Raw genomic sequence first — 27169 nt, 5'->3', positions numbered from 1 at the left:
CTGTCAAGAGGCAGGGCTTGTTAAAGCCCATTGCGGCACTTCTTGTGTGATTTTGGGCTATACAAAAATAAACTGTATTGTATTGATATCTTTTATATTGAAAGGAGAGTCAATTGTTATGTAGGCTGAGAGGGGTTCCCAAACTTTTTCATATATATATATATATATATATATTTATATATATAATATACACACTCGCATTTAAGTTCTCCCGCGAATAAGCCGAGGCTTGATTTTTACCATGTAAATTCCAGTATTTTATAATGTCGGTCGTGTAAGTTGAATGTGGAAACCTCACGCTATTGGTCCAAGAGATTATGATATGCTAATGCCCACCTAAGAGAGTAACCACGGAGCAAACTGCCTTTATTTTTTCTGCATATTGTGCCTACATAACCACATGGTAATATCCAAACTATTCCTAAGCAACGTTTGCACTGTTTTGTATTTTTTTTGTGTCTCACACCATCATACACCTTTATCGTAAGAGCATCCTTTATCTATGATGGAGCATTCGATAAGAGAATGTGAAGTTGGTTTTATATTAAAAGTCGTTGAAGTGGCAGAAGAAACTGGTAACTGCGCTGCTGCAACAAAATTTGATGGGTCTGAGAAACTGGTGTGAGATTGGAGGAAGCAAGAAAATATAAAAAGAAAAAAAAAAAGTGTATTTGTGAACGGGCGTATAATAGATAGATAGATAGATAGATCTTTATTGTCATTGTCACTTTTACAAAGGAACAACGAAATTGAAGGACAACGAAATAATATGTGAGCATGTACGGTATATACCATACAGTAAAACGTCAAGGTCTGTGTGTATGTCCTGTCCCTCTGAGTAGTAAGATTGGTCAGTTTGGCTTTGGTGACACGACTGAATGAGGAAGCGTGAGTGTTAGACACAAAAGGAGGTGACTCGGTGTAAGAGGCACACAGAAAGAGTCTCCAAAGACGGGATGTATAAAAACAGGCAGGAGGTGAGGAAAGTGCCTCAAAAACAATAACAAGTCTGACAAGCCGGCTTTATGGGAACGCACTAAACAGAGGGATAAAGAGCAGTTCAGACACACGCAAATACAGATGAAAGGTTCTGAAGGTACAAGGAGGGCAAGAGAGAGCACAAATTTAAAAAATATTTACTATTACCTGTCTTTGACAGTTAGCATGGCTAATAAATTATTAAATTAATTATTATTAAATTGTGAATTTCCCCTTGGGATTAATAAAGTATCTATCTATCTATCTATCTATCTATCTATCTATCTATCTATCTATCTATCTATCTATCTATCTATCTAAATATATAAAATTAAAAAACATACATACAGTACATACAGATGGTTGCAGAGCAGTGGAAGTCATGGTGTGCCCTCCATACTCGGAATAGCAGTTGTCTGTCATTAATCTTGTGTGTATGGTAGAAGGTGGCGTCGTTATATTGAAGTGGTTGTTTTATGCACAAGAAGTGACCATTCAGTCCATTTGTCACTCATTTGTTTAGCTAATAGCTAAGCAGTTCCAAAATCTCCTCCTGATCCTCCTCAAAGGTTGTCAGGGTTTCTGTTTCAATTCCACGTCTTGATAGTTTGTTCCAAAGTCCCACAACTCTTTGCACAAAGAAGTGCTTCCTGATTTCAGTCCTAAGTGCACTTCCCCTTAATTTCCACGTGTGTGTGATTCACCAAATCCAGAATTTGGTTGGGTGTGTTTTGTTGATGCCTTTGAGTACCAACATGGTGTAGTTATTTTCACAGTTTAATAAAGTGATAAATAAACCTGCCCAGGATATATGTGTGTGTGTTTAGCCTGTGGTGGGCTGGCTCCCTGTCCAGTGCTTGTTCTTGCTTTGCCTCCAGTGCTTACTGGAGTAGGCTCCAGCTGTAAGGGGCTGCTGCAGAATGTGCCGTAAGGAATTCAGTGCAGATAGACAGCACTTGGCCTGGGTCTGTGGCCATCAACAAGCTTCTTCACTCATTCTGGCTTGAATTAGTCCACGGAGTTGGGAAAAGTGAAGCAGATGGCGTTGTCCTCAGTGAGCAGTGTGAGGCAGAGCCGACAGCGTGAGTGTGCATGTGGGGGATGAAGCAGATGAGAGAAGGTACCTTTGCTGCAGCATTTGGAGCAATGAGGACTTCTCATTAAGAGCACATGGAGTCATGCGGTAGGAGCTGTGATACATCAGGGCAGTAGAAGAAAAGGTGGCTCATAATTTGTATCCATGTTCCAGCTATGCTAAATCTACCTCTGATAACAAAGTAATATCCGAGCCCCCCAACCACCTCCATTCTGCAAAAGCTTTCCACAAGATTCTGGTGTGTGCCCATGGAGATTTGTGCCCATTCAGCCAATAGAGCATTTGTGTGGTCAGGTACTGAAGTTGGGTGAGAAGACCTGGCTTGCTGATTCATCCTTGGGGTGTTCAGTAGTGTTGAGATAAGGCTGTTCGAGTTCCTCCATGGGTTTATGGACCTGACTTTGAGCATAGGGGCACAGTCATGCTGGAACAGAGAAGAGCTTTCCCTCAAACTGTGACCATAAAGTTGTGTAAAATGTCGTTTTATGTCGTAGCATTAACAGTATCTTTCATTGAAATAAGGGGCCCACCCAAACCCTTGAATTATCCCTTTTTCACCAAACTTTACAACAAGCACTATGCAGTCTGGGAGATGGTCTTCTCCTGGCATCTCTGACTGCCAGATAGAGAAACACGATTGACCACTCCAGAGAACACGTTTTCACCGCCCCAGAATCTGAGGGTAGGTAGTGTGCTTTACACGACACCAGCTAACGCTTGGCATCGCACATGATGGTCTTCGGCTCTATCACGGACACCCATTTCATAAAGCTCCCCACACAGTTCTTGTGCTGATGTTGCCTCCAGAGGCAGTTTGGCACTCAGTTGTGAGTGATGCCACAGTGGAGAGGCCATTTTTACTTTCTTCATCACTCGGCAGTCCTGCTCTGTGAGTTTGTGTGGCCGAGCTGAAGTTGCTCCTCGACTCTTCTGCTTTACAATACTGGGGCAGAAGTGTCAAGTACTGACTTGTGGTAAAGGTGTCATTCTGTGACGGTCACTGAGCTCTTTAGTACTCGGACTTCTTAAGACTTTTTTTTTGTAGACGCCAGTGCTTCCATATCATTTATCATAACCTGTTGAATCTAATTCAGCCTTGTCACTTATTTACTTTTTATTTTTGCTTTCATTTTGCTACATGAATGCAGACCTTCAGAATATTAAATCAACTTCAATCACATTAGTCCTGCTTCCTGAATTTTAAAATATTTTTTGTTAGATGTAATTTCAGTTTGTTCCCTTAAAAATAAATAAAGAGATCTTTATTTGTCCCCATGGGGATGCCATTCGCTATCAAATTCTCAATGACATCAACTGCTGGAACAAAAATTTCAGCGTACTTTATGACTACATGCTTTACAAAATACATTCCAGTCCATGGTGAACCCCATCCGTTAACACGGATCACGTCCAGTAAATTAGAACTGCCAGATGGACAGAAATCGGCTTTTATTGTGTAGATATTTTTTCTGTTTGAATTTTCGTTTATGAAGTGTCAGTTTTTCTACTGCCTCATTTATGTGCTGTTTGCTGTTAGATTCTCAACTGTTGTGTTAATGTTTGCAGTGCACCATTTGTTGGAATGAAAAATGTGATGCAGTCTATGACGAAATGCTTTCCAGTAGATGGTAAATGAATATGCCCAGCTGAGTGGAACAGCTGGGCAAGCAGGACTTCTTTCATCTTCATTAATCTCTGTCGCTGAAGCAATACTGATAGTACTAGACATATACATTAAAACTATATCTAGATTCTACCAACAAACTTCTATGAATGTTCTCCAACCTGTTGAATCTAATTCAGTCTGGCAGCATTGTGTGTATACAAGGCAGGAAATGGCACTGGATGGCCTGCCAGTCTGTTGCAGGACCAAATTAGGCACACGCTCACCCTGGGCCAGCCCGGTATGTCCAGATTACCTGCCACAGATGTTTCTGGGTCAGCGGGGAGTCCTGCAGACCCTACAAATGGGACAATTCTAGGCAACGGATACTTGAGCAGCATTACTGACAACTGTGCCACCCAGGATTTATTAATTATGTGGCCATTGGGCATTCAAGTAGGGACTAGAGAACCTCCATTCCAGCAAATTCCTTCTTGTCCTTTGTCAAAGTGATCAAGTCATGATGCTTTTCCTGTTTTTCTCCATCCTACGTTGGCTTTCCGTGTGCTAACAGGTTTTTGTTTTTGTTGTTTAGGTGAACTGTGTGGTGATGAGAGGCCTGAATGAAGATGAGCTGCTGGATTTCGTGTCTCTCACAGAGAGGAAGCCTCTTGAAGTGCGCTTTATCGAGTACATGCCATTTGATGGTCAGTACCCTGGGGGGGTTGGTGTGATGTGGTGTGGCGTGGCAACATTCTTAGACCTCCATGATAGATTTGACCTCCATGGACTGTCATAAAAGTTTTGGTACTAAACTGCAGCTATAATATCTGTGTTCTAATATGAAGGATACAAACAAATAGTGAGTTTCTGCAGTGAATCCCATGCCAGTCAGGTACAGAGCCATAGGGCAGCAGATTTCGGCTTATTTTTGCATTGGGAACACCTGCAGGTGACTTGCTCAGGGGCTTTCAATATATTAGAGGTGGGCACTGAACCAACATTATTACTGGTATTTAACACACCACCAAAGAGTACAAAAAAACTGGTGCAGTGTACACAAAATGTTTTCTTATTTATAATATACAGTCTGAAGTTAACAAAATAATATGTAATACCACTTTGGCATTTTAAAATTTTGAACTTTAAAAGCTCCAAATGCAAGCTTTGGATTGCACTAAAAGTAACAGAAGTCTTTCTTTCCAAGGCCCTCAATGCACATGCACAATTCTAGAAATTACTGAGCAGTAGTTTGGCAGCTGTTGTTAAAGTCAGCAGTCGGATGAGTAAAAAAGAGAAATATACAAAAATATCATTCAAGCAACCACTCACAAGGTAAAAATGAAACGGTACACAAATTCCTAGTCGAAGGCTCACAGAACGTTTCTCCATTGAAAGATGGACGAGTTCACAAATTCATTGGTGCTCTTCAATGGGAAATTTTTGAAATTTTAAAACATTGTGCAGTGTGATCTGCTCAAGATATCGCAATGAAAACTGAACTGTCTCGACACATTTCTTTGAAAAATAAGTGGGCCACATCTTAACAAAATTGGTGCACGGGGGGCCGAGTTGTTTCATGTGAACAGACAGACAGACCGACATGACATGACATTATATACAAACACACCTAAAAACGCAATGGTTAATTTTCTTTTTCTATAAAGTCACCAAATTTCAATTAAATCTGTCGAAGTGTTTTTGAGATTTTTTGGGTATTTAGTTTTTCTAATGGTGGGTGGTTACCCATAAATACTGAGATATCAAAATATACCTTGTGATACCTACTGGCCTTGATGTACCATCCTGCCAGATGTCTGCTTTTTAACTAAACGAGAAGTGGCGTATGTGTTGATGAGTGACTTGATAAGTTGCCTATCACTCTAAACTCAATAACAGTAACAAACATGTTTTCAGAAAAGGTTTGCAAATGTATTAAAATTCACAAACATACATTTTGTAATGTGTATAATTATTCATGCTCACATGTCATTTTGTTAATATTTATTTATTGTCATATTTCACAATACAGCTATGCACCACATAACATGTGTTCAGGCAACATCCTTGGGCCCATAAAGTTATGATGGAGTTAAGAAATCCCGATCGGAGAACTGAATGTAGCGGATGAAAAGGAGTGTAGTGAACGTAACAGCTTCCCACATACATATGTCATGTCTCTTGTATACAAAGCAGTTGCGCTGCCAGTACAGTGGAACCTCTGTTCACGACTATAATTTGTTCCAAAACTCTGGTCGTAAACCGATTTGGTCGTGAACCGAAGCAATTTCCCTCAAAGGATTGTATTTAAATACAATTAATCCGTTCCAGACCGTACGAACTGTATGTAAATATTTTTTTAGTTTTTTAAGCACAAATATAGTTAATTACACCATAGAATGCACAGCGTAATAGTAAACTAAATGTAAAAACATTGAATAACACTGAGAAAACCTTGAACAACAGAGAAAACTTAACACTGCAATAGTTCGCGCTATAGCGCTACCAACCGCTTTTTTTTTTTTTTTTTTTTTTTTTACGAGTTTTAAGCACAGGGAAAAATGAACATTTGAAAAATCCGTAATTTAATAAACCACCAAGAAAAGTAACATTGCAACAATGCACGCTACGAACGGATCGCTGTAAACAGAAGTGAACACAAAATCAAGCCTTCTCTACCTTATGCGTCCAGTCGTCCCTCTCTCTCTCTCTCGCTCGCTCGCTCTTTCGTGTGTGTGTGTCTCTCTCGCGCGCCTCTGTGTGTGTCGCTCTCTCTCGCTGTCTCTCTCTTGCTCACTCGCTGCACAGGACATGCACAGGGAGAGACTGAACATGTACAAACCGAAAGGGAAACTGGCTTGTTCGTATACCAAGTGTGTGGTCGTGAACCGAGGCAAAAGTTTGGCGAACTTTTGGTCGTAAACCGATTTGTACGTGTACCGAGACGTTCGTGAACCGAGATTCCACTGTACTGTACTTTCTATCGTTCTTGTAATGTGTATTTTCCCTACTTGCAAATAAAAGGTTTACCGTGTAGCAGAGTGTGTGATTTGACTCGTAGGCAGCAGCACCCAATCGTGCGTCTCTGGAGTGCTGTAGCATTAGCTCTCTGTATTTAGTCAAAACAGTTACACTACATTATCTCGTTTAGCTTTCCTAAATGCTGTATATGATATGCTGTTCACACAAAGTCCAAATCACATACTGTATGCAAACGTTAAAGACGCATACAGCGCCACCCCGCTGCCTGCGCTTGGGAAAGGAGATCATAACCTGGTTCTGCTTCAGCTCACTATAAACCAAAAGTTAGAGTCCTACCTACAACCACACGATCATTCAGGAAGTGGACCCTGGAGGCTGAGAATACTCTGAGAGAACTTTTTGGAACTACAGACTGGGATATCCTGCAGGGATCTCATAATGAGAACATTGAGGAAGTTGTTGACTGCACTACTGACTACATCAACGTCTGTATGGACATTGTACTTCCAGTAAGAACAGTACGCTGCTATGCTAACAACAAGCCATGGATTACAAGTAACATCAAGGGCCTTTTGAATCAGAAGAAAAGGGCTTTTAAAGACGGTGATCAGCATGAGCTCAAGCGTGTGCAGAAGGAACTCCGAGTCCAGCTCAGGGCGGCGAAGGAGCAGTACAGGAGAAAGCTGGAGCAGAAGTTGCAGAATAACAGCACGAAGGAAGTGTGGGATGGGATGAAGATCATCACTGGCTGCAGCTCGAAGCGGGGTACCACCATTGAGAGAGACGTGAAGAGAGCAAACCAAATGAACAACTTTTTTAACAGGTTTGACCACCCTAACCCACTCTCACTCTCACCTCGGAGTACTGCACTCTCTACACATCCTTCTGCTGATACCAGCATAGGAAAAACATCCCCACCCACAATTACAGCAGCGCAAGTGAGCAGAGAGCTGAGGAGACTTCGTGCCAGCAAAGCAGCGGGTCCAGATGGAGTATCGCCACGACTGCTGAAGGTCTGTGCATCGGAGCTGGGGGGTCCTCTACAGCGCATCTTCAACCTGAGCCTGGAACAGGGGAGAGTCCCGAGGCTTTGGAAAACATCTTGTATCACCCCAGTCCCAAAGGTATCACGTCCTAGTGAGCTGAATGACTTTCGGCCTGTTGCTCTGACATCACATGTGATGAAGACCATGGAGAGGCTGCTGCTTCACCTCCTTAGGCCACAGGTTCAACACGCCCTTGACCCTCTGCAGTTTGCATATCAGGAGAAGGTGGGAGCGGAAGATGCCATCATCTATATGCTACACCGATCCCTCTCTCACTTGGACAGAGGCAGTGGTGCTGTAAGAATTATGTTTCTAGACTTCTCTAGCGCCTTCAACACAATCCAACCTCTGCTCCTTAGGGACAAGCTGACAGAGATGGGATTAGATTCATACCTAGTGGCATGGATCGTGGACTATCTTAAAGACAGACCTCAGTATGTGCGTCTTGGGAACTGCACGTCTGACATTGTGGTCAGCAACACAGGAGCGCCACAAGGGACTGTACTTTCTCCGGTCCTGTTCAGCCTATATACATCGGACTTCCAATACAACTCGGAGTCCTGCCATGTGCAAAAGTTCGCTGATGACACTGCTATCGTGGGCTGTATCAGGAATGGGCTTGAGGAGGAGTATAGGGACCTAATCAATGACTTTGTTAAATGGTGCGACTCAAACCACCTACACCTGAACACCAGCAAAACCAAGGAGCTGGTGGTGGATTTTAGGAGGCCCAGACCCCTCATAGACCCAGTGATCATCAGAGGTGACTGTGTGCAGATGGTGCAGACCTATAAATATCTGGGAGTGCAGCTGGATGATAAATTAGACTGGACTGCCAATACTGATGCTCTGTGCAAGAAAGGACAAAGCCAGTTATACTTCCTTAGAAGGCTGGCTTCCTTCAACATCTGCAATAAGATGCTGCAGATGTTCTATCAAACAGTTTTGGCGAGCGCCCTCTTCTACGCAGTGGTGTGCTGGGGAGGCAGCATTAAGAGGAAAGACGCCTCACGCCTGGACAAACTGGTGAGGAAGGCAGGCTCTATTGTTGGCATGGAGCTGGACAGTTTAACATCTGTGGCAGAGCGAAGGGCGCTCAGCAGGCTCCTATCAATTATGGAGAATCCACTGCATCCACTAAATAATGTCATCTCCAGACAGAAGAGCAGCTTCAGCGACAGACTGCTGTCACTGTCCTAAAATGCATTCTATGAAATAGGATGTTAAGTGGCACATACCTGTATATGTATGTGTGCTCAGTTTTGCTTTTTTATTGAGCTTAATAAGAAAATGTAAACACTTAGAAAAAGGGTTGGGGATTCCAGGGGACGTCCAGGTTGAAGAAAAAAAAGGCAAGAAGATAATAGCTGAAGGAGGTCCAGACTATAGAGTGCAACTCCTCAGGCTGTCAGAGGGCTTCTCTACAAAGAGTTTGGACTTGTTTGAAAGTAGACTCCAGGAAGGGGCAGCACTAGTGATGTCATTCATCTTCTGGGGTGTTCATCTCCATTCTAGAAAGAAACCTTCCCTGTATTATAAGATAAAGACCCAAAACCACCGTCAGGCACTCTTGACATTAGTATGTGAGACATAAGAAAATCGAGCAATCAAAATTATAGAAAAACTTGTAGTGACATAAGGAATCAGTGACCCCCTTCCCTCCAGCATACATTTTCTCAAAACCACACTGTTAAAAAGGATCCCAGTATGACTGAAAGTTCCTGGTAGACCAGTGAGATTGGCCCAACAGACAAAGTGAGCCCAGGGGGATAGAGAGGAATCTGAAAAGTGAAGAATTGGGGAGTAAGACGAGTATCACAGTCCCAGCCACCCAGCTTCCTACCAAACTTGCGTCAGCTTGTCACTGTATTCTCTGCAATGGAGCCACATGACCCATTGATTCATGCTGCTGAAAGTTTGAGTAAGAGAGATTAAAGAAAGGGGATTTTCAGAAGTATACAGAGAGTCTGTGATCATTTTAGTATCAGTTGTACTCAGACAAAATAACCTCTGCTGGATAAAAGTAAGCATAAAAAAGGAGAAGGGGATATTAACAGAGGAAAGACAGTTAGAAACATTAGTCCAGAAAACAAAATATTTATTTATTCAATGTCTCAAAAATATTACTTCAATATCACTGAGGCCTTCTCTCTTTTGTTTCTCAGGCAATAAATGGAACTTCAAAAAGATGGTGAGCTACCAGGAGATGCTGGATCGGATCCGGCAGCAGTGGCCTGATCTGAAGCCACTTCCTGCTGAGGGCACTGAGACGTCAAAGGTGAGCCTGTCGGGCCTGGGTGAAGCGTAGGATTAGGGGGGTTGAGCGACAGGCTTTCTAAAATACCAACGTGTTTGGGAGTGTTAGTCTGAAGAAATGGACACATTTAATATTTGCAACACTGGGCAGTTCAGGTTGGCCTTGTGTCCACACAGCCAAGGGTATCAAGAACAATGCAGGGGAGGGGGCTGGAGGCAAGTTCACACACTACAAGAAGCGAGGTTAGTCTGGTGAGTAATTACAGTACTGTACATTCAGCACATGATAGGAGTTTTTTCAAAAATTTGTTAAGACTGCAAAACTGAGGGTTATTCTAACAATTTATTGCATAGTACTAGGGTGTTGTACCGTGTTAGCCATTAAAAATGTAGAGAAAAGCCAAGCAAAATGACACCTTTTACTGGCTAACTAAAAAGATTACAATATTCAAGCGTTCGAGGCAACTCAGGCCCCTTCTTCAGGGTTACATCATATTACATCTTGCCTGAAGAAGGGGCCTGAGTTGCCTCGAACGCTTGAATATTGTAATCTTTTTAATTTATTGCATGATATCTATCTTAATAGGTAATTTATCACAAAAATAAGTAAGTTTAATATAAAAAAAAAAAAAAAACTATGGGGCTGAATTTAAACACAAGGCCTTAAGCATTCATGAGCAAGCCTGAGCAGTGTGTGCGGTTTGCGTGTTCTACTTGTGTCCTCATGGCTTTTCTCCAGGTACTCTAGTTTCCCATCATGTTCCAAAGATGTACAATTCAGGTTAATTGTCCTTGCCAATTGCCAGTGGAGATGTCCTCTGCAGGTTTAAATCTCACCTAACTGCCTGGGTAGGGTTCAACTCTGACCTCCCACAATGCTAACTCTCCCACAATGCTGTAATGGGAATGCAGAAACATAAATGGATGCCTGGCACATCCACATTGAATGCGTAGTCTTTGTGTTCATCATTTTGAGCAGGTAGGAAGTTGCTTTCTTGTGGTAGGGTCTTAGGGTGACCCGATTCCCCTTTATACTCTTTTATTATGTAGTCTTCATATCTCATACTTCAACATCACATACTTCAGTTCAGCACTTCTCCCCCTTCCTTTTATATCTCTAACCCCAGTCCGTAATTTGAGTTCCAGGACAGGCAGGAGAGACAAAGTTATAGGATCATTCATTATATATTTAAGACAATAATATTCCTAAAGTGTAAGTAGAGTTCAAATGATAATAATAATAATACAATGTATGTAATAATCAGTTCAGGTGGCTCTGTCTTGTGTTCTGGTCCAGCCTGGTCCTCGATTCAGCATGCCATCTACATAAGGCCAGGTGGCATGGCCTGTTTGAATATGGCTGCTGGAAACAAGAGATGGGCTTCTGTTCCTCCGTGAATGAAAAAATGACAGAGATCCTGAGCTTCTTTGTCACCTCTGTATTTATCTTAGTCCAGCCTCTTGGACCAGTGGCATAAACAGGTACCCTACTTCATTCCAACTCTGGTAGATTCATCCCCAATTCCATCCCATCCTTTCTTCCTGGACTGGGAAGGGGCATCATGAATTTTCCATATCCCTTCCACATCAGGTTGTTCCAGACTGGTGAATGGCATTTCATCTCATCCCACCTGTATTCTCCCAGGCTAACTAACCAGTCTAGTTTCTTAGATTTTATCATTGTTAAACTGTAATAAGTTCTAATGTATTATTGTTTTTCTAAGTACATATTTTTATCATTATATTATTACACTGTCCTCATGACAGAATAGCTTTTTGTTTGTTTGTAGGTCACAAATCAGTTGAGCTTAACAAAAAGGTATCAAGTAAAATTTGTTTCTTTGAGCCAGCTTACTTATTAGCTGCTCAGCAGACATATGTCCGAGTTTTTCCTTTGGGACGTAGTCAGGATTTAAGTTGCGTAAAACAAAGAAAGTTGAGGTTGCCTGCCATCTCTCATGTGGTGCTGGAAGGAAGTTTTCCAAAGAGATCTGTAAAGAAGGTAGAAAGGGACTGAAAGTGGTGAACATATTGGAAAAGTGTTGGTAATTTTTTTCAGTGTATCTCTGGTTTTATATATGAAGAGCTGGGTTTTCCCATGTTCTTCAAGAATCGATTTTAATGTAAAAGCTTGGATCCACTATCCTAATAGTGTCATAATTTGAAATTCTTTCAGTGCACTGCCTCATTCTGTTTTCTTAAATTTAAAAGATTCAGTCTTTCCTATTTGGTTGTGCACGGTTGTCCTGAATTAGTATAGTAGTAGTAAGGATGAGGAGACCCAAATATACTGAAAATGGTGTGGGACCTTCAGAAATAACTACAACGCAGACCAGAATCTTCATTGGTTAGCTCAAAAGGGACTCACTCATTCCAGATCAACCTGCCCAGAGAAATGTGCCTGCATTCTTTAATATGGCTAGGCCCAAAGTGAGGTAAACTGGCTTAATAGATAGAAAACATAAAGAAATGTTCCAAAATATAGCAAAAATCCCCACAAAGAGGAGGAGGATGACCATAAACCTCAGGCTTGTTCACAAAAGGGCAAAGAAAGAATCCTTAAATGAAGGATTTATTTAACAAAATAGAAAAATACAGTACCCAAGAATGTTCAGGAGAGACGCAGTACCAAAGTAGTCCAGTCTTCATCTCAGGTCACTGGGTAGTCTCCATATCTCGCAACCATATAGCAAAAACAGGAAGCACCAGGACTCTAAAGACTTGGACTGTCGTCCTTTTGCAGAGATATCAGGAGCGCCACACATCCCTTTCCAGTGATCTCATGACCCCCCCATGCTCTCCCAATCCGTCTACTGACTTCATAGGAAGAGTCACCAAAGATGTGAAAGTCACTGCCAAGGTAAGTAAACCTCTCGACGAGGTCGACACTCTTCACAAACAGATGCACTGCTGACGGCCGTGCCCAAGAGGTCATTAAAGGCCTGGCTCTTGGTTTTTATCAAGACACTCGCAAACCCAGACCCTCCGATTACTTGCTCAGTCTCTCGAGAGCCCCGATCACAACCTCCATTGTCTCCGCAAAGATCGCAGCATCGTCCAATAGAGTCCAGCTGCAGTTAGGACAGTTTTAGACCTCGAACAGATTAAGCGACCTGAGACATTCTGAGGCCCATAAGCTGGCGCCCCTTTCAGCTGCATATCTTTTGACTCCACCCACATTCCATGCCTCCACCCCTCGTGTTAGCGGTACAATTTTGTGCTAAATGTACTATTACAGTAATGGTGGCAAACTGTACGTGAGCAAAAAATATTTATTATAAATAAAAAAGCTTCACTAGGATAAACTGTCGTGCTAATGTAATAAACGTCTCTTTGTACTTGCTTGTGAGGTCGTGAGCCATCCTCAGTGGGTTTGCAAAGCCGCTCAGCTAACAGAGCAGGTCAAAGCTGGGCGACTCAAACGACTACTTTATACCTCTTTGTGTTTCTGAGGGCGAGTGCGTCATTCCTTAGGAGCATAAACTCCGCCACAATTAATGCATCGTTAATATAAATATTCAAATTTTGTACACCAATAATAATACAGTACTAATGATGTAACACAGAGAGGACCACAAAGACAGCACTCTCAACAGCTCCTAAACGTCCGGCGCATAGTGTTGCATATTTTGACTGCTTACACAAATTATATGATTTATTCGAATTAGTCTATAAGAATATACAGTGATACCTTTAGATACTGTATGAATTTAATTCGTTCCGTGACTGAGCTCATAAGTCAAAATGCTTGTATCTCAAATCAATTTTCCCCATTGAAATTAATTGAAATGAGATTAATTGTGCCAGCCCCCAAAAAACCAACCCAATTTTTTGTTAAATGTTTTCAACATAAGAAAAATGTATTTATAATGAACAAATATCGTATACAAACAAAATAAAACCTAATACAGTGGACCCTTGACTTACAAACTCAATTCGTTCACGAGGGCTGCTTGTAACTCAAGTTGGTTGTAAGTCAAGACTATTTTTCCCATAAGAAATAATGGAAATACCCATAATGCCTTCTGAACCTCCCACAGCAACACTTACTTAACCTTTTCATAATAAAGAAGGGTTGTATAATGTGCATAATGTACCAAAACACCAATAATTTTTCTAATGTACTAACCAAAAAGTTATAAAAAGTGCCTAGCCTACCAGAAACAACAATTTCATACTGTACTCACCATTTAATTTGGCTTGCAGGAAGGAAGGAGGAGGAGAATGCAATGGAAGGTGGTTATTGTTTGGAAGGAGTTTCCTTATACAAATCTTTTCTTTGTAAAATTGTCGAGATGGTGGATTTCGACATGCTGTACATATTAGCGAGATCGGTCACACAAACGCCACTCTCATATTTCGGCACAATTTCCTTCATTTCGATTGTGATCGCTTTCTTTACCTTCGTTACCTTCTCTTCCTTCCTTAGCAATTATCAAAAAAAATTATATAAATCACTGCACTGATCGAAATTACGTCCACAAACACACGTATCTGGGCTCCGACTGACACTTACGTACGCTCTTGGCTGTTTGTTTACAATCGCACAAGCGGATACATGTGACCACATTCAGGTCGTAACGCAAGATGTTGGTCGTAAATCAAAACAAAAATTTTGGTCATAAAGCAAGTTGTTCACATGTCAGGCCGGTCGTATATTGAGGGTCGACTGTACATAAAAGAGAATCTAAGGAAATAAACAGATGTTGGCGACACCGATTAGCGTATTGTAATGTTTTTTTCTTTCACTTCACTTTTGCTTAACTTAATTTTCTTTTTCACTAGTTTTTTTCTTTTTGCCTCGCTTTCGTCACTTTCATTCTCAAGGCGTTTCAATAGAAACCTGTCCAAGGAGCTTTGTTTAGTCCTCCCCTTTATGAGTTAGGCAAGTGTCATTAAATAGCGCCGCTGCACGATCAGTTGTAACTTTTTCAGGTTGTTTCTCTTCTTTAAAGTTCGAAACTTTTTCGCACATTGCAATCAGTTCCTTTATCTCACTTTAAGAGATAACCTCCTCCTCCACCATAACAATCTCCTGCAGGACCTCCGCATGTTGCCGTGTCTGTAGTTCCGTCAACTCATCCATCGTCAGTTCCTCGGAATGCTCTTTGATGGCTCGTATTTCGAATTTTGGCTCGTAACTCAAGGCAAAAAATCAACCTAGTGACGGCTCGTATCTCAACAAACTTGTAGCTTGGGGCACTCGTATCCCAAGGTACTACTGTATAGTGTTAATGGTAGCTGAGTGCAGCATATCATTTCTTCTTCTTCTTCTTCATCTTCTTCCTTGGCATTTCCCATTTTTACAAGGGCTCAACCTTCTGATTACCAGTGTAGATCCTTTGCCACAGAGCCACTACTCTGTTGAGTGCAGCATATAACTACCGTATTAAAAAATGAGACGCAGCAAACGCAGATATAAAACTAAAAAGCTATAAAAATACTATCAAATACAAAGTGTTAAGATTTTTTTGTTCAACTTGTTTCTAATATATGACACCAAATAACTGCCTCGGATGCAGAACTTGATAGTTTAGAAGTTTAATAAATGCTGAATACACATTTGAGTGCAGGCACTAAAGGGAATTGAAATCCTCACAAGGGGCGTGTAATACAGGCATAGGGGCGGGGCTTCAGAAGGGGGCGTCAATTTATGGACCTCATAGTGTCTGAAGTGCTCGGACCTGACCGAGGCCTAATACTGTCCTGACTGCAGCTGGACACTTCTCACGTCATCAACAAAGTCAAGGTCAGTGAATCTCTCTTCACCAACAGATGCCCCACTGACTCCGGACCCCACGACCCTGCCCACCTCCCAGTCCATGCAGGCATTGAGCATAGTAGGAAGAACACAGAGGTTCTGCCTCCACTCTGCACAGCACTCACAGTACCAGTGTACGGCCAGGATATCTAGCAACTTTGGGGGGATTCCACAAAGTCTTAGGATGTCCCACTCAGTAGCTCAATCAACTGAGTCAAACGCTTTATGGAAAAAAACGCATTTCTAAACCTGCCCCACATCTCCTCATCTCACCTATCCGCACTGTTTTTATTGCTTACAATGCAACACACCTACCTGCGACAGACTTAAAGAAAGTGGAGAATAGGCCTGAGGTGCCCACCTAATGGCCGCTCTAAGCAGCCTCTTGTGCCTCATTGTTAAGAGATAAGCTAAGGTGGCTTTCACAACCAGTACACCAGTGACCTACAAAAAAATCATCCGACTGAAATGGTGTGTGGGTTTTGTGTGTTAGCATGGTGTGAACTGTGCTCACTGTGTCGCCAGGTGTGTGAGGCTAAAGCAGTAACTCGTATTTAACTATCGGTGCCCCTCATTGTTTTTCCAAACCTTATGGTTTTGGTACACAAGGCCAGTGCCCATCTGCCAGTCTAAGCTGGGCCTCTTGTCATTTCTTACTTCCTAGTTTCCACATGTCCTTCTCTTCTTTTTATTTTCAGAAGTTCCAGGTGCCAGGCTTTCAAGGTCAGGTGGGATTCATCACTTCCATGTCTGATCACTTTTGTGGCTCCTGTAACCGGCTGCGAATCACCGCTGATGGCAATTTAAAGGTAAAACTTGAGATTCTTGTTTCTCCTTTTAACTTGATGCCTTACAACCTTTGGAAAATGTACCCAAAATATGAATGAGTAGTGAGGTACATGGACCTCATCCGACCTGTCAGTAACGTGCGTCACTTGATAATGACATGACTGGTCATATAGTGTGACTTGTACCTGCTGTGCTGTCCTTGAGAGCTCAGAGGATCTGATCACTAATGTTTAAAGCTGTGCTGGTACCCGGGCCACCTGAGGTGGAAGAGTATCATGTCCCAAGTGAACCACTCGCTTTATTGCTTAAGAGAACAGATGTCTGGCTCGGTATTTAGAGGTCAGTTATCTGTTTTATTTGAATTACCTGGAAGTCATCATGTAATGTTGGCCTCTGGAAAGGCGCTAAATAAAGTTTAAGGTGTATTGTTCTGCTGGCAGTGCGGGTCACTGTTAAGACTCCTCCAGTGTATGAAGTTGACAAACAGAACTAAAGACACATCCACAGGTTAGAAACTGAAATGGGCAGAAATGAACAAGGTGGCACATCACAAGTCAATTCATGGAGGGCTGAAATAAGTGAAGTCATGAAACATTAAAGTACGTCATATGAAGATAACCAAGGAGTCCTAGTGGCCTGTTCACTGCTTAAAGATGGTGGACTGATGTGAAAAGGAAGGCTGGTAGGGTGTTTGGTTAAAATAGCACGATTATTATGGCAAAAATAGGCCATTCAGGACAACAACATCAGGACTTGTCCATCTTATTCTCGTTGATTTTCTACAATATCAATTTGAAATTTGAAGGTCCCTAAAGTACTTTGTCACTTATCCCACGTGTCTCTGGTTCTCTGTGTGTAGAAAACGTTTGTATTTGTTGTATGAGATTTCCCTAAGCAAGCGTCCAAATTCTTAATGGGCGGAGTGGTGGCTCTGAGGTTAGGGATCTGCACTGGCAATCAGAAGGTTGCTGGTTTGAATCCCATAAGATGCCAGTTGGGACTCTGCTCTGTTGGGCCCTTGAGCAAGGAAGGCCCTTAACCTGCAATTGCTGAGCGCTTTGAATAGTGAGAAAAGCGCTATATAAATGCAAAGAATTATTATTATTAATGAATTTAAAGTAACAGCTAGAATCCACGGTGTTTATTCTGTTCATAATTTTAAACATTTCAAATATGCCGCCTACAAAATTCATTTACTTGCATTGAAAAGTTCAGATCTTTCAGTCTTTCCACCTCAGTTGCTCTCCATGGCCCTGAATCAAACCAGTCCTGAAAGAAATCAATTACTCCAAGTGTAAAATGGCGGCTCAGAGACCTAAAAACAAGAGTATTGATTTTGCCGGTATCTTGGAGAGTTGCCATTATAGAGCGTGTTGTCCTCCGAAGTGCATTTCTACACACCTTTTCATTAATCCAAGTTATGGACGTTTCCTTCAGTGCAGGCCTTGAATAATCTGATCTGATGTGACGGGATTCTTCTCATGGTATGAATCCTTCTCTCTCTTCTTTCTTTTCCATCATGGACTATCACTCAAAAAGAAGGTTCTTGAAACGGGACATCCAGGTTTTAGACGTGACATGTGGCGACCGGATGAGATACTTTTCCTCTACATTAGCTACATGGCTAATCAATTGACAAATCTATCCATCCATTATCCAACCCACTATATCCTAACTACAGGGTCACGGGGGTCTGCTGGAGCCAGTCCCAGCCAACACAGGATGCAAGGCAGGAAACAAACCAGGCAGGGTGCCAGCCCACCACAGGGCACACTCACACACACCAAGCACAATTTAGAATCCACCTAACCTGCATGTCTTTGGACTGTGGGAGGAAACCCACGCAGACACGGGGAGAACATGCAAACTCCATGCAGGGAGGACCCAGGAGGCGAACCCAGATCTCCTAACTGCAAGGCAGCAGCGCTACCCACTGTGCCAACGTGCCGCCCAATTAACAAATCTCTGTCACTATCCACAACATTCAATGACACTCTAGGACAAGGACATGTTTACCCTGATAAATAAAGACTCGTATGTGGACCCACCACATATAGACGTGTCCTCGACAGGCAGAATATCAATTGACCTTAGACTTTCACCGCCAGCTGGATGATCGACTTCACTCGACTGTTTCACTTTTCCTAGTCCGGTGTCGGCTCCAGCTCCCCTGTGACTCTGCTCAGGAGTAAGCAGGCTTAGACGACGGTATGTGTAATGAAATGGAGGCCTGTGGCAGCTCAAGTTTTTAAAAATACTGTGGCTCAGGTTCCATGGGTGTGTGCCCAGTTTCAGAGTTGGGCAGCCACGAGGACAGTGGTGTGGATGGTGACGTAGTTGAGTGATCAGTCAGCTGCTCCACTTGGAGTCTCTGTGACTTGTAGGTAATTAGCACCCATAGAGGTATAATGGGAGAAGCCAGAGAGAGACAAGAGGGAGACGGTAATGAAGAAAGAGGGCAGGATCGTGAGAGCCGGTGTGATGCGGGGTCCCAAAAGCAGAGTGTGGCTGGCACTTGAGGGACGGAGTGCTACGCAGGAGAAGCCAAATGCTCTGAATGGGCTCCTGTCTTAAGGCCGTGCCGTGGTGTCAGACAGGAGACAGAGTGGGGGGTCTAACAGGATACCCGGGCTGCCAAGCTGTGAGGGCGAGGAACACGAGCCCGGAGTTTTGAGAGTTAACTGTGCTGTCGATGGACGTCTCCTCATGCTAAGGAGACCTAGAAGGATGAGCTAAGGAGACGTCCGATTTCAGAAAGAATTACTGCGGCTTGTGATGGTTTTAACCTGCCGATGACTTCAGTCTCGTTTTATTGGCATTTGAACCTCCATGAATGTTGTCTTTTATTTATTGGATCACTGAACCCTTTTTCTTGAACCTTACTCGTCTTGTTTGTGTCCTCATTTGCCAGACTCATCCTGGTCATGTTATCAGTGGTTCCGGGTTCAAAGATGTTGTAGCGGGTAGAGTCAACCCGGACCGCCACTGTATGGTATGGTATGATTGACACTGCTGTACCAAAATACACACACAAATACAATGCAGACGTTTCCGTTTGTGGAGAATAGCCAAGGTGATCCTTGTGCCCGTTGTTGTCTCCACTACCCGTATCTCCCTGCTTACACTTCACAAAGTCTTCAGACATCACATCTAAACCAAATACATATGACATGTACAGTATTTAAATATATTATACATGTGTTAACACCAACACACTCCCCTAAAACATATACATGTGCACCCACCACCAGTCCTGGCCTACACCCAGTAACGGGACTATCCCAGAATACATTGTGAATAATAATTGTAAAGTCAGCTGATAGTTTTGCTCCATCAGTTATTCCTCGTCACTTATGAAATTCTTGATTGCTCATTTACAGATTGATGTACCCCAGTCATTCCTTTTTGACTTTCTTCTCCTCAGGTTTGCCTGTTTGGAAACTCGGAGGTCAGTCTCAGAGACTGCTTGAGGGCTGGGGCCTCCGACGAGGAGCTCCTGCAGATCATAGGGGCTGCGGTGGGCCGCAAAAAGAAACAGCATGCAGGTGAGCGAAAGGAGGGGAGGCTTGTGATGAAAGACAATGGCGTATCCACCTCTCCACATGTGAGCTCTCCTTGACAGATGTGATGGTGAAGACCCGCAGTCTGGTGACAAGTGAGGGCCTCTGTAACACACGTGCTCACTCATCTCTTCTCTTGTCTTCTGCAGGCATGTTCAACATCTCTCAGATGAAGAATCGTCCGATGATCCTGATCGGTGGGTGACACCGCTGTACGTAACAACTGGTCATTGTGCCTCACCTCACCTCTCCTCACCTCTCCTCCTCATTTCTGTTTTCCCCTTTCTTTGGTTTTTCCTTCGTTGGGTGTTTCTGTGGGTTAAGCAGCACCTGTTGGGATTTCTGTTGGCATTGTGTATATTTATGGTGTCTTTCATGTGACTCCACACTGTGGCACCAGTTTCATAGAACTGCAATGAAAATCTCGTCTTGCTTTGACAAATACAGCGGTGGGTTGTCAGCATTATTCTTGCCCCACCTTACCCAGGTATGGTAGCACTGGCAGTAGAGATCTTAAATGGGTGTTGCCAGGGCACATACTTAGATGGAACAATCTGACTGACTAGCTGGCATTGAAAATTTCACTAAAAGGAATCCCACTGCTGGCACCATCACCTTATTTGATGAGCTCACTTGGCAGTGTGGTCTAGTGGGCACAACACTGAACGTTGGACCCAGAGGTTGCCATTTCAGTTTTCATGCAACACTAAGCAGGTGACTTAATTGCAATGTGTCTCGATCTTGCAAGTCACCTTGGACAAGGACATTACCAATTGTTAAGAAAATAAGAAGACACTTGTGCCACATGTAGTGGGTGGCCATGGGAAGCCTTCAGTCTGGTGCCACCCAGACTTTTTCCATTTGTTTAGGGTCTCTCTGTTCTTTTCTGTTATTTTTCAGGTGCTGACCGTTTGAGGTGCCCGTCTCTGCCCAGATATTCTCCCTCCAAGCCTTGGCACAGTCACCCAGCAATGCAGGTGCCTAATGTGCTTAATTCTGTGCCTCACAGTTGTCTTCTGTGCCACGTTTCTCCAGTAGCAAGGACTTCTAGGAGATGGCAACATGCTGGCATATTGTATGCTGCGACTCGACAACATCTCCAGCACCTTCGTCCCAGTTGCAGCAGCACCTTTCAACGGGCACGTCACACCGAGTCCGACTTGAGTTATCACATAGACTCTTGTGGATGCCAAGCATCAAGTGCGAAGCTCTGGATGAGACGCACATTCTTATCAGTAGTCAATGGGAAAAATGCCTTCCAAATGCTTTTAATGAGGTGGTATAAATTTGTATGCCAGGCTGGCCACAGTGCCCATGCAGCAGCTTATACAGTTCTGGCTAGGGCACAGGGAATGTGCCTGAAGTGTACATGTACTGGGCAGACAAATGTACCTGAAACCCCCTCTTCTGTCCCGAGTTATTCCAGTGCAGGTGGGCATGAATTGGGCACAACTGCCTTCAGATTTGACCCTTCAGCCACATATAGTCAGCTCACTCACACAGACGCCGAAGGCCGGGCCTCCATGGTGGATGTTGGGAGTAAACCAGTTACCCAGCGGACAGCAGTGGCCCATGCCAGGGTGAAGCTGGGTGAGCGAGCCTTCCGCTTGGTACAGGACAACCAACTGGCTAAGGGGGATGCCCTTGCAGTGGCCCAAATAGCAGGGATACTGGCAGCTAAGAAAACCAGCTCACTGATCCCACTGTGCCACCCTCTGCCACTTGACAAGGTGCATGTATCTCTGACTCTGGAGGACTCTGCCCACTCAGCTGTGATAACCGCAACATGCCACACCAGCGCTCGCACCGGAGTCGAAATGGAGGCTCTGACGGCTGCCGCCGTGGCGGCCCTTACCCTGTATGACATGTGCAAAGCAGTCAGCCATGATATTGTCATCGAGGAAGTGAAACTGATGAGTAAGACAGGCGGGCAGAGGGGCGACTTTCACAGGTACCCTCCCGCCCCTGAGCCCACACTAAAGTAATACAGTGGGCACAGTGCTGGCTTTGATACCTGCTTCACTAATGGACCCGGGGAGGAAGAAGATGACAATGGCGTCTTTGCCACCTCCTGACTGGCTCTGCTTAACTTTTGCTGTGTACCCACTGCATTTAAATTATTTGTAGCTACTTTTGCCTCAACCTCCTTATTTGTATATAGTGCCATGAATTTAATGAGGCTGAGGGATCCCACGGGCACGATCAGGGTGCATCAAAGCTTTGGGTATATTGAGGAGAAAAGATGGGGACTGCTTACAAATGGGCATTGGTGCCAATAATCCGAGAGACAAACGAGCAATTGGTGACTTTCCAAGTGTGGCATTGCCCAAGCCACAGCTTTTCAGACTGGGTGTCACAGCCAATGCCAGCCTGTCTGTATAGGTGAAGCAGGCGATTGCTTAGATGAGTGGTGGGCAAATCACGGCCCGCAGGTCACCCATAGACATGTCACATTCTGGGCCTCGTCGGGTGATCTGCACAGGATGAAGAGGCCATCGGCAGGTGATGCCACACGCACAGCTCTTACCCGGCGAATGGGGACAGGCTGTCACATAGAGGGGCACGTGCTCGCTTGCCTTTGTTTGCAGTGGCACCCCCAAAGAGTGAGCTGTGCACTGATGAGCAGAACAGTAAGCTTTGTGAAGCCGACGCTAAAACTCATCTGCCGGGCGATTTTGAAATTGCAGAACTCACTGGAGGGTCCCTGGGGTTTAAAGTTTTTTGATTGACAGTTAAAAACGCTAAAGCCTCTCACCTGTGACCCTGCCACACCCCGTTTATGCATGAAGTCCCGCCCACTCCACTGTTACCTAGCAACTGCCCTTTCCCCGAGTCCCGTCGATGGGGTCTGCGGCGGTGCCCACTTCAAGTGACGGGGAGCTGCCAGTCTCGTTTCTGTCTGTGATGCTTTAGGCTTGAGATTGTCATCGTAACTGGTAAAGTGGGCATCCAACTACCAGCACACGTCAAGCTGTCTGTGTGTGGCAGGACATGAGCAGACCCCGCTTGGGGGGGCACCTCCCCAAGTTAATTTTTATTATTCTCAGACGTTGCCCCAAATCAGGTCAGGACTCGTATTTATCCAGCGGCTCAAGGTAGGAAAACCGTCCTGAATGGCTCGGGAATCTCCGGCTGGTACAGATTTGGTGCCACTCAGTTTCTGTTGTTCCTTCTTCCTCCCTTTGGATTTACGAGAAGTCGCTAGGAGCTGCCAGCAGATGGCGTTCAGGCAGAGATTGGCACTCGCATCTCGTGAAGGTCTGAGTGGTTTGGGAATGATGAATTTGTAAAGACGTGCCATCATGACAGGTGGGCTCCTATTAGTAAGGACTGTGTGTGTGTGTGTGTGTGTGTGTGTGTGTTTTATCATTCAAGTGAGATCTTTATTTAAAAACGAAATGGCAGAGACGCCTGTGCAGTTAAACGCACATAAACACCTCGAGACTGAGCCACACGGCTGGTGTCGATGCCGGGAGGTTTGTGTGCTTTTTTATTTTGTGCCAGCCGACCCCGAGCCGTACTCCTTACTAGTTGTCTCAGATAAGTGAAATCAAACCCGGATATACAGTATTGTAGATTCCATCCATCCATTATCCAACCTGCTGAATCCGAACTCAGGGTCACGGGGGTCTGCTGGAGCCAATCCCAGCCAACACAGGGCACAAGGCAGGAACCAATCCCGGGCAGGGCGCCAGCCCACCGCAGTATTGTAGATTGAAAAGACAAATATTCAATAATATAGATAGGTGTGCGCAAAACACCAGTGACGGATTACTAGACAAGATCACGAATATACAGAGACTCCCAGTAACCCTCTGTGGCTCCTGAACAAAAGCACGTCACGCCGATCAGGTAATTGAAATGCGGCGTGTTAATACTGGCTGCGGTGTGTTGTGACAGAACGACCTCACCGTGACGAGTGCTGGCAATGGCTGGGATGAATCCGAACCCCGGGTTTTCTCGCCTCTGGCTGTCGTGATGACGCCATGAGCAGCAGTGACGAGTTTGTCATTTGTCCCCTTTCTTCGTTCGCCTTCGCGCCTCTTTTTTAAATGTAAAATGTCCCGATGTATCTGGTGCGTCAACAGGTGGTTTCCGTCCTGGTGCTGCGGTCTCTCTGCTCTTACGGGGACAACATTTACTGACGCACACATAACGGACAGCAACGGGACGATGAAACCAAATACCGTTATTACTGCATGTAGCCCCGCTGCATGTCTGCTCATCACTAATAACGCTGGACCCCCACAGCGGCTCATGTTCAGAGGGGCTTCTCATGATCTCCTTTGTTCTTTTTCATTGTCCTGTTCAGTCAGTCAGTCGTCATCCTAACTACAGGGTCACAGGGGTCTGCTGGAGCCAATGCCAGCCAACACGGGGCACAAGGCAGGAACAAACCCCGGGCAGGGCGCCAGCCCACCACAGATCCTCCTGTTCTTTGATTATTTATTTTAAGGTAGCTGCATTTGCTGAGGGTCTCCAAACAGTTCAAAACGCAGCCACCTGAAAGGCTTTGGCCCGCAGCAGGACTCGTCTTCATGAAGGACTCCACAGTCCAAGTGTCTTCATGTTAAGCGTTTAGTGAAATTCAAAGTCCACTCTTCACGCACACAGTGACGTTCTGTTGAAGGCTCAAATGTCTTTTTGTTCCATTCCTTGGACTTTCTGTATGTTCTCATGTTCTCCAGGACCAGACGCACGTAGCATGATGCCAGTGGCCTGAGATCTTCGTCTTCATGTCTCACAGCGCGCGTCCCTCTCTGGTCCTCCAACCACAAACCAGAGGTTCTTGTGTTATTACACAGCGGAGCGTTGTGGTCGTTCTGTGAACTTGTTGGCGTTTTGAGGGTTAAACCGACTGTTCCTTAATCTCCGTGAAGCTCCATTTGGTTCAAATGAAATGCCAGCTTAGCGTCGCCATGCGCTGAGAAGGTTGGGCTCCTCCACGTCGCTGTGTGTTTTCGGTTTCCCTTCTCTTTTATGTTTCTTGTATCTTGTGGGTCGGCCCAGTAAGAGGTGGAGCCACATGTCCGTCACTGTGAAGGAACCTCCCCCCACAGCCCTAGACAGGCATGCTGGGAGTTGAAGTCCAGGGCGGCTCATGTCGAATGCTCTCTGGTGGATTTTGAGTTTCTTCCTTGTGATATTCTTTAGATTTTTTTTTTCTTCTCGACTTCTTGGACTCTTCTTTTGGATTTCAGTTTGGAACAAGTTTGCCTTCCAGAGGCGTCCCGTCTCGATTCTGTTCTGCTCTTTTGTACATTTTTGTACTTTTCAATAAACCCTCCCTGCTCAACATTTCTTGTCGCCTTGCTGTGTTCAGGCCAGGGGTTGTTGGTTATCCTCTCCCTTCTGTGATATTTTATAGAAGAGATTTGTTTGACACAGAGGGACACGGTGGACGAGTGAATGTCACTTCAAGCCCTGGCCAGCTTCACTGTGACTTCTGTGTGGTTAGAAAAGCAGGAAGGGGACTCTTATGGAAAAGTAAAATAAAACGAGTCTGTCATTGGGCTTAACTGTCGTTAGAGGTGTGTGTGTGTGTGTGTGTGTGTGTGTGTGTGTGTGTGTGCGCTCATACGTTACAGGACTACTCATGTGGCTGTGGGGTTTACCGCCGTATCCCATCTCATTACGTCTTCCTGTTGTTCTTCATGATGTCACCACAAGTGTTCCAAAGCTGGACATCTGATGCAACTCCTAGGGGTCACTTGCTGACCGAGGGTCCTCACGACGTGTTGTGTCCACGAGTGCCACCGGACGCTACTCGAGGTGTTTGTTTTCCTCGGCCGCCGCCTTCTTCCTCCTAGAGGGCTGCGCCGTTGGCCTTCCTCCTTCGTTCTTTCCATTGAAGTTCAGGCTCTCCTCTTGTTTGCTCCTCAAGTACTTAGTGACCCCCCACCCTGCCCTGTCACCTTGTCCCCAACTGAGGACCACTGGTCAAGCTGGTTCAGTGAGCGGCACCTCTGCATCTTCTTGGCCCCATTGTTGGAGTTGTCAGGCCAGGTGCTGACATCTGCTGAGCTTTGGGAGACCTTTGGGGGCCATCGGTCACTGCGCCCTGTGGACCCCCTTAACAAACTGCTCGGGCGTAAGGAGAAAGTCCACAGGCCGAGATGGCCGTCCTCCTCTGACTGCTGTCACTTACAACCGAGGACATCGGGCAGCTCCAGGCTGATGCCAGTCCACAGGTGGGTTTCTCCAAAAGTGTGCCGTCCTGGGCCTGAGCGTGTCCTCCACATTTCAGGGTGTGAACTCCGCCATTGGACAGGAGTGACGTCAGGGCCACTGGCTGGTGATCATTTCATTTTTTTTTTTTGGCATCAACTGGCTATCCGAGTGTGCCACCCCCAGTAGACCCCTGCTATTGGGTGCCATGTTTTCTGTGCCAGTGAACAGAAGTAGCAGATGAAGTGACGTTTGGGTGCCATTCCCTGTCCCAGGTCTCCTGTGTCTTGTGACAAGTGTTCATGGTGCGACCCTAACTCTTAAGGTAAGGCGGTCCTGGCAGGTCGCTTCTTCTCCTGGACCCCCCGCCTGAGGGTTTCTTGCCCGTTTCTTCAGGTCGTTTGGTGGCGAGCCGGGAGCCGACTGGCAAATCCGTGAATCCTGCTCTAAGCAGAGTGCTGGGGGGTCCCGGCCTTGGCTAAGGTACCTTGAGACTCGGCCCTCAGTACGGAGGTGCCCACCTCGGCCATAGTTCTGCCATTGCAGAGTGACTGTGCCAACCAGAGGAGGTGGCAGCCCTTAGTAAGTGCCATGGGGTCTGCGTGTGGAAATGAGGCTCGTAGTTGAGATGTTTGCACTCTAAACTTGTCCACCAATTCTGCTTCATCAACTGGCTGGTTGGCTGGGGGGACCTTGATGGAGTTGAAGTCCATGCATGTTGATGCCCCCCAAATCTCCTGGCTCATGGACTACCAGACCAGCAGAGAGCCGTTTTCGTCAGAAAGACTGGACAACACCAGGGGTCTGTGCTGTCCCACCTCCTGGTCCCTTGTATGTGACATTCTCAGGTGACACCTGCGTCATTGGCTGGACTCCTAATGAGAGTGCAGGGGGCTGGTGGAGGACCTCGTTGTGTGGTGATGGGACAAC

At 44.9% G+C, this 27169-nt stretch overlaps 1 protein-coding gene across 2 annotated transcripts in view; it reads left to right on the top strand.

Moving 5' to 3' along the window:
• mocs1 (molybdenum cofactor synthesis 1) overlaps positions 1-25411 on the top strand; it is a 73205-nt gene extending 47794 nt beyond the window's left edge. Inside the window, exons 6-11 of one of the 2 annotated variants that reach the window (XM_028796328.2) lie at positions 4273-4384; positions 9871-9983; positions 16421-16531; positions 19936-20056; positions 20221-20268; positions 20972-25411. In XM_028796328.2, the coding sequence (XP_028652161.2) occupies positions 4273-4384; positions 9871-9983; positions 16421-16531; positions 19936-20056; positions 20221-20268; positions 20972-22056 (1590 nt within the window). In that variant the 3' untranslated portion in view covers positions 22057-25411. Of the gene's footprint in view, positions 1-4272; positions 4385-9870; positions 9984-16420; positions 16532-19935; positions 20057-20220; positions 20284-20971 lie in introns of both variants that reach the window. The other variant, XM_028796330.2, reaches the window with a different exon arrangement.
• Positions 25412-27169: the final 1758 nt, after the last annotated feature.

The sequence above is a fragment of the Erpetoichthys calabaricus genome, chromosome 3 (assembly GCF_900747795.2).
Source record: "Erpetoichthys calabaricus chromosome 3, fErpCal1.3, whole genome shotgun sequence".
In the NCBI taxonomy this organism is placed as follows: Eukaryota; Metazoa; Chordata; class Cladistia; order Polypteriformes; family Polypteridae; genus Erpetoichthys; species Erpetoichthys calabaricus.
This window is presented reverse-complemented; position numbering and strand designations above follow the sequence as displayed.